Genomic DNA, 8,149 nt, shown 5'->3' with positions numbered 1-8,149 from the left:
GCGGCAGGGGGGAGGGGGAGGGGGAGGGGGGGGGGGTGGAGAGGAGAGGAGAGGAGAGGAGAGGAGAGGAGAGGAGAGGAGAAAAACCTATTTTGGAAAGTCCATGTGTGTGCTAGAAGCCAAAACTTCCCTTCATTTGTATGAACACAAGTCAGCTGCAGCAGGGATAGTGAAAGGCAAACTCAGTCTTAAATGTTTTGATTTACTACTAATTTAAACATTTGAGCATAATGTTCTTTGTGATGCTTATGAACAAAACCCCAGTTGTGCTACCACCTCTGAGGAGCTTTCACTGCCTCCTCCACTCTTCCTGCTTCTCGTGGGTTTTATATCTCACTGTAACATGAGAGAACGGGGTGTAACATACCTGCTTTGCACCTAGAGCACCACTGTGCTGGAGTTTCGGCACCAGCAGAGCAGATGGGGGCTTGTGCTGCTTGGCAAACACTAGCTCAGCCCTTGGCTGCTGCCCCTGCCCCAGCTGGCACCAGGCATGGCCCTGCAAGGGCTGCAGCTCGTCTGCAGGGCTGGAGGGATGCAGCATGCATGAGCGGTGCCAGCAAGTGGAGCAGGAATTGGGGGCGAACCCAGAATGACACTTGTACCTGTCAGAGGTGTGATGCTTCCAGCCTGTCCCTAACACCCGGCTGGCTGCAGGGATGTGCTCCCCGTCGCATCACCTCTTTGGAGGCAAAGTAGGGAGAGGGTTACCTTCCCCGTGCAGGAAAACAACATGGTGTCACCATGCAGGCAAGATGCTGGGCTGCCTCTGCAGCCCACTGGGCAGAGGCGCCCCTGGGCAAGGGGACACGCATGTCCCACTCTGGGCTTTCTGTGGTCAGGGGTTTCTAAAGTTAAAGTGCATAAACCATAGGCATGGCAACCCAGGAATGAAGTTCAAAAGGCCACTGGCAGCTTTAGATGTGTGGAGTCATAGTAAAGCTGCTGTAGTAAAGCCAAGCTTAGAGCAGAATGAAAGGGTTCAATGAAAGCAGGGTAGCTCCAACCCAAATCTTCTCTTCCTCGGCAGGGACGTCAGAAAGCATGCTTTGTCTAAGCGCAGGGGCAGAGCCCCATGTCCTTGGCAGCGGTATAGCCCTTCTGCCTTCTGATTTGCAGTGATGCAAGTGTGAGGTGAGAGTAATGCTTGATAGCACCAGTTCACGATGGGTCAAACTGCTGCACAGCTAATCCCCTGATTTATTAGGAAACTGTTCTTCCTTCTCCCATCGCATCGCTGCTGATGGACGATCAGCAGGCAGGAGAAGTAATGCATCGTGGATTCATAGGCTCACACTGACATTTCATGAACAGCAGAGAAAGGACCAAATGCAAAAAAACCCAAACTGGCTCAAAGTTGATGATTTATACTGTTTCCTCAGGGCCCGTTTGCCAAGCAGCTGGTGTTTTGTGCCAATTACTATTACAGAAGAGCTTGCTTTGATAGGTATCATGAATGGACACTACGCCATTTATCTTAAAACAAAATCCCTCTCCACAGCTTATATGGGCTGGCAGGGAATGAGGGAGAGAAAAGGTTGGGCTTTGTTGGGTTTTTTTTTAACGCAGGACTATGAAAGCACATTTGGGGGAGCCTGCATTATCTGTGCAAAAACGCAACAGATGAATTCTATTAATGGATGTAACGTGTGGCTGGGTTCAAGCTAGAGTTGTCATTTGAATATAGAAGTCAAAGCCAATTTATTGTAACATATTTTTCTTTTCAAAATATTTTAAGAAAGACAAAAAAGTTTGCGCAACAACTTGGCAAGCAGGTCTGTTGAGAGGAGGTATTTTCTATCTTGCAGCTAACATAAAGGCTGAAAAATGTGGCAGTGCCGAGCAATCCTGGATTCCTTCTGGAACTGAAAGAAAGTGTGCGGGATATAATTGTGTAAGAAAGAGACCAATAAATTTTGAAGGGTGGGTTTGTAACACTGCCTTGGGGGCTGCAGGTGGCTCCAGAAGAAAGTAATGGTTTTTATTTCAGTAAGAGATGTCAAATACTTTAGCTAGCTAGCTACGCACTCATGTGGCCCCATCTAAAAGCCACAGAATTATTTTAAAATAGAAATACCCATAACAATCATTGTTTCTTCCATGCCAGATGGTAGAAAGATAAGTTGGATTAGTCTGTCGTGTATGTGTGTTACTGTGTGTGTGTGTGGGGGGGGGGGGGGGGGGGGGGGTGTAAAAGCTAAGGCACAGAAATTAGCTTTCCTGGAGTTTGCAAAGCGATGAGCATCAGTGCTCTGTGGTCTTCAGGGCGTGGGTAGGCTACACGTGGCCAGTCCTTGTTTCAGTGTTGGTCAGTCTGTATTTCCCTGGATGCCATGGGAGGCAATGGCCATGGAGCAGAGCTTTGCCTAGGTAGTAGACCAGACCCTGGCACCACACATCGGTATTGAGACAACCACTGCATAACAGGGAGCATCAGACTCCAGCTGTGGATTCCTGTGTTGCAGGGCAAAAATGCTGCTGCATATTAGGTTATACAGAATTATGTGGTTAGGTTCCTGTGGTGAATTGCAACAAAGTGGAGTCAGGGAACTGATGCTTCTCATGACTGTTGTGACCTCTTCAGTGTATCCTATTTTCTTTGTAGCTGGGCAGCTAAGTAATACCTGACTATGAAGTGATCCAACATAGGCTGAGTATTTTTGTGTGTGGACTGAGAAGGCTATTTCCTACATTTGGTAAAGGCCCAAGTACCAAACACTGGTGGAGCAAGTAGACAGAAAACATATTGCTGCCAAGGAAAACTATGGCTAAAAGAAAACAAGCAGCATATTGTCATCCCATGTTCGTTCTCATCCTGTATGTGCATGGCTTGAGTCCCCAGGTACCTTCCCCATTGCCTTCTGAGATGACTTTTTGCCATCCCTTCCTCATGAAGCTGCACACAGGGAAGAGGAAGCAGATCGAGATCCATCGCAAAGACCAGGGAGACCCTAAAGCACTCTTCAAAGTCCTGTCCAGTTACACATTTGTTTTACCAAAGAAGTTGATAAACTCTAAGCCTATTTAATCCTGCTGCTAATGGGAGTCAATTAGCAATCTCTCAGAGATTACTTTTGTCAGGGAGGTGACGGGACAAATGAAAGCGGCATCACTCACCCCACTGCGAAGTAACAACTTACCGCTTCTGTATTTTCTAAGAATAGATGCCACTTCTAGCAATGAGTCTGTAACTTCTCGCTGCTGCTCACCAGATGGTAGGAACCAGCAGACACTGAGTTTGTTCCCTTGTGGTCAAACAAACTGCCATACGGCCCGATGCAAGTTTCCTGAAAGATCCCCAGGATGGCTCTGTTACTTCTGTTAATGTTTCCCAAGCTCCTGGTACAACATTGAGGTTTTCCACTGGAACCACGTGGCACATTTTCAGAGTCTTCCATGAGCGATGAAGTTACTCAATCCCTTTCTTATTTTGTCAAAGCCTTTGTATTGGTCAGTTGTCCTGAGAGTCTGTGGGCTGTGTCCTGTACTTGAGCTAATTGCATAAAAAGGATTATTTCCTTTATTGATGCTTGTTATTATTTTCATCCTTCACGAGCCATTTCTTCTGTTTCAGGATCAACACTCTGTGGTAGGCCAGGGAGCTGGCTCCACTCCAAGCTCCAGTTCTTGCTCAAATCCAAACACTGGAAGTGGTTACATGAACTCATCCCAGCAATCAATGTTGAATCAGCAACTGATGGAAAAGAAACACGCTCTGCAACGGCAAATGATGGAGCAAAAACAACTCCTTCTACAGCAGCAGATGTTGGCAGAAGCTGTAAGTTCTCTAATTCCTTATTTTACATGGAAAAGAAACAATAGAAAAGAAAGCTAAGACAGGGGGAAGAAAGCCCCCAAAACTTCAAGGTCATTTCGGCAATGCCTAGACCTTCTGGAGTGTGCCTCATATTTTTCAGCACTTTGCTAAACCCTTTTGAAACCTTCTTCAGTTTATATGGAACAACTCAAGTATCCGAGCTACTGTGGTTTCGTTATAAGAACAGTCTAAGCATATGCTTAATTTGAGGTATATGAATATTGTCAGTGGTTTTCTTTGCAAGATAAGCTAAGGTGCACTGCTACGCTACTTTGACCACAGAGGAAAGTTGACTTCTAGGCTCTGCAACCTAGGCAGCATGGTATAAAGTGCCTGTGTGTAAACAAGGATCAGGTACATCGATTTTAGTGTTCAACACAAGTTCGTGTGCTCGGCTGGGATCATACATGAGTACTCCTTTCTCTGTTTTTCTTTTTTCATTTCCAGATATTTGTAGCCAGTTCTTCTCTCTCCCTTGGTATCTGAGAGATCAGTTGGGAGTTTCTGGTCATTTTATGAGGCGTGGGGGATATTTGAGGTCTTGTTGGCAGTGATAAGTGCTAGAACCCACTAGCCGAGTTCTGCTAAACTGGCATTGCCATTGATATTGCATGAACTGAGTCAGCTGAAGGTGCTTCGTGGCCCATCACCCATGGCCAGTGCAACAGGGAGAAGTCCCAGCTGCCCAGAGCAGTAACATATACCCTCTGCATCTTCGTATTCACCATTCCTTGGTAGTCCTGCTTCCCAAAGCACAGACAATAGAGAAGTCCTAGAAGAGAAGCTGAGCTTGGCATGTCCTTGAGGCAGGGAGAAAGCAATGTGGGTGCCCTGCAGCAGCTATGGAAGGGCTGCAAGGAGGGTGCTGGGGAAGGATGGAGGTGACACCACCACCTGCTTTGCTTCCCCCAGGCTGCAATGACAGCAGACCCCAAGCCTGTGGCTTATTTATCTCAACCTGCATCTCTCAGCTTACCGGGCAGACCCATTCATGCTGGCCTGACATTTTGAATCCAAAACTTTCTTTTCTCGGTAAAGGTGTAGACTCAGAAATACTGACACATTTAGTGCCAGTAATGCCATTCATGTAATTAAAGAACAACACAGAAGTGGAAAAAACATTCATGTTTTTGTGGGGATGTTTTCAAAACAAAAATGATTCAGTTTTTTTATAGAGAATATCTTTTTGTTTACAAATTTATTTCCATTCAAAAAATACAATTAGAAAGCTTGAGTCTGAAATTAAGGATTTCATTTGTCCTATAAGGGAAATATTCATTGACTTTTTAATTTATGCAGAAGAAAACTGAAGTTTCAAGTCAGCTCTACATGCTGCAGTTTTCTGTCAGAATTTTTAGCAGAACAAAAAGTTAATTGCTCAAATAGCTCTTCTTAAAAATAAATAGAAATTAAAATCACTCTACAGAATGTGTTTTTTTGATCAGCTTGCCTTTGCTTTTGTATCGTGTACATAGAAATACACACAAAGCCTGCCTACAGTTTTTACATGTATTGCAGGGATTTCCTGGGAGATAACTTGTCTTTCTTCTTCACAAGGGTTCAGGTTGAGCAGTATGTTAAAATGAGCCTTATAAATCTTAATCAGACCCCTCACTCCCAGGGCGCATTACAGAAATGCCTAAATACCACAAGAAAGGCACTTCTCCCAGTGTTTTAATTGCTCCTGGCAGAAGAAAAAACAGATTTTTCACGAGAAGGTCTGTTTGCGTGATCTTTTCAGGCAGAAGGTCCCCAAATTACTCTGATGGACTTCCATCACCAGGTAGGGCCTGACTCTTTCACACTGATGAGCCGGTTTGCCATTCTGGCAGCTGAGCACGAAACCCAGGTGCATTGCAGAGGAAGGGTGAAGCCTGCCCACCAGCTGCCCAGTAAGCACGACTTCCAGAGGCACGTGTGCACTGGCAATGACTTACCAGTGACCGAGGTGGTCAAACCCACATTTTCCTGCCGTGGGGCCACATATCCCGAGGAGTCGTTGTTCATGGGTGGGCAGTAGCACTCTGGAGGCATCAAGTCACACTGATGCTGGTGAGAGATTTGGCGTTGACTCCGGTGCCTGCGCCTTCCAGATCTTTATGAACACAGGGCAGTTAGTCAGATTTCAGTTCAAGGACTTGGATTTCTATCTTCCCTTCACCAGAGATATGTCTCTGCAGGCCCAAAATAAAAAAAAAGTCCCCTACTAATCGGCTTTTTCTGCAATCTTTCCCCACTGTCCTTCCCCCAGTGCTTGCACTCCCAGTGTAAGAGGAAAGACAGCACCACGTATATGTATGGGGAAGCACAGGGCAATGGTGAGTGGCATGAAAACCAACCAGCCCGGCACTGTCATTGCTAAACCCTGGGCATGTGTCCTGCTGGCATCCCTGATGAGGAGAGACACAGGGGAGGGCAAAGCAAGGGTTTTGCTGATACATTCCTCCAGTGTAGGAGGAAGGAGAGAGTGAGGGATGGGCATGGCTGCGGATGGGCATGACAAGCTGAAATCCTCTTTGCCAGCTGTGCACGCTGAGAGGGCTGTGTGGGTGAAATGGGGTGATGACCATTGATGCAGCCAAGGGGCAGGTGTCGACCTTGCAGGTCTGCACCCTCGTTGCTCCTGTGTGTGATCCTGGCTGTGTGTTTGGGTCAGACCGGGTGTTTGCTCTGTCTCTGAGCTTTCTCTGAAAGAAAACCCAGCTGCACAGACAGGGAGAGAGCCATGAAGAACCATCAGGCCCCTCTGTCTGATAAGCATGGTGAGCAAGACAGTGCAGACATCGGAAGACACTTTGTACTGCAGTGCAGGCGTGGCCAATGTTCTCAGAGGCTGAGAAACTCTCAGTGGTTTTAAGGAAAGTTAGGCCAGACTCAAACACAATACAACCAGCAGAAAGGTTTCCATACAGACTTCAGCAGGTGATGGCACAGGTTCACAGATGCCTCTCCTGTGGACCAGACAGGGTGAAAGGAAGGAATGCTTCAGCTTTGTACATGCTGAGAAAAGAAAGAGGCAGGCAAAACACAGAGCCAGGAAAGCATAAAGAAAAGCAAATTAATATATTTCTACTTTAATCCTCTAGGAGAAAATAACTCCACAAGATCAGCTGAACAGACACTTGACACGACCACCACCAGATTATAAAGACCAAAGAAGGAATGTGGTCAACATGCAACAAGCAAACCAATATCCTGGTAAGTGCCCATGGGCTAAATGAAACTATTTCCTTCCTTCCTTCCTTCCTTCCTTCCTTCCTTCCTTCCTTCCTTCCTTCCTTCCTTCCTTCCTTCCGGAAGACTATCCAGAAGAGCCATGTGTGGCTGGTGACTGGGGCCTGATTTTCTGGGTATCCACTTACATCACCACAGAGGCAGAGGGTGCTAGCCCTGTGCTATTTACCTTACTGTCTCCCACCACTGAGAAGTGCTGATGTATCATCTGGAGAACCAGCTGGTGGTTCATCCAGGCCGATGCTACATCTCTCAGACATGGGGAAGGAGGGGCTGGTACACCTCCCATTAGCACTGTCTGGGGCAGATGTGCACCCAAATACTTGATACAGAGGTGTCCTCCTGACTATGCAACATCACTCCATCCAGATGCTTCTCTCATGTATGTGGTACATCTTGCTTCAGAGACTGAGATAAGAACCATCCCTCCCTTCAAATGGCAGCTAATGTACAGCATTAGGACCGTCATACTGATTTTTAAGTACTTCACATGACACCATCATGGGCAAACAGAGCTACCACCTGAACTTTTGGTCTGTTTAATATGCCACGGTCATGGCCTCAGTGCTGCTCTACAAGCAGCTTTTCAAAAGATGATAGACAAACAGTAGGGTAAAAGCCCCTGCTTTCAGCCAGAATTGCCTAGGGCAGAAAATGCCCAGCACTTTAGGACTAGTCCTTGGTTTCAGCTTTTGAGCCCTCACCTCCTTGGAGAGTCTAGTTTTGGGAGCACAGGACTACCTGTTTGGCTCTTCGTGCTGTTCACCTTGCTGGTTAGCTGGAGGCTGCTCTGAGAGCAAAGGCAGAGTAAGGAAAAGATGCTGGGGAGAGAGAGGAGGTGGGGGGAAATGCAGCAGGTGGGATCAAAGGATGTTCTTTATACTGCAAAGCATCTGTGCATTTAAGTTTAAAAAGGCTCATAGAATCATAGAACCATTAAGGTTGGAAAAGACCTCTAAGATCATCGAGTCCAACTGTCGACCCAACACCACCATGTCCACTAAACCATGTCCCTAAGCACCTCGTCTACATGTCTTTTAAATAGTTCCAGGGATGGGGACTCAATCACTTCCCTGGGCAGCCTGGTCCAATGTTTAA

At 46.6% G+C, this 8,149-nt stretch overlaps 1 protein-coding gene across 1 annotated transcript in view; it reads left to right on the top strand.

Annotated features, from left to right (window-relative positions):
* MAML2 (mastermind-like 2 (Drosophila)) overlaps window positions 1–8,149 on the top strand; it is a 166,586-nt gene that overhangs the window by 147,592 nt on the left and 10,845 nt on the right. Inside the window, exons 4-5 of the mRNA XM_009334877.1 lie at window positions 3,575–3,778; window positions 6,904–7,015. Coding sequence (XP_009333152.1) covers window positions 3,575–3,778; window positions 6,904–7,015 — 316 coding nt within the window. The remainder of the gene's footprint in view (window positions 1–3,574; window positions 3,779–6,903; window positions 7,016–8,149) is intronic.

The sequence above is a fragment of the Pygoscelis adeliae genome, unplaced genomic scaffold (assembly GCF_000699105.1).
Source record: "Pygoscelis adeliae isolate BGI_AS28 unplaced genomic scaffold, ASM69910v1 Scaffold141, whole genome shotgun sequence".
Classification (NCBI taxonomy): domain Eukaryota; kingdom Metazoa; phylum Chordata; class Aves; order Sphenisciformes; family Spheniscidae; genus Pygoscelis; species Pygoscelis adeliae.
This window is presented reverse-complemented; position numbering and strand designations above follow the sequence as displayed.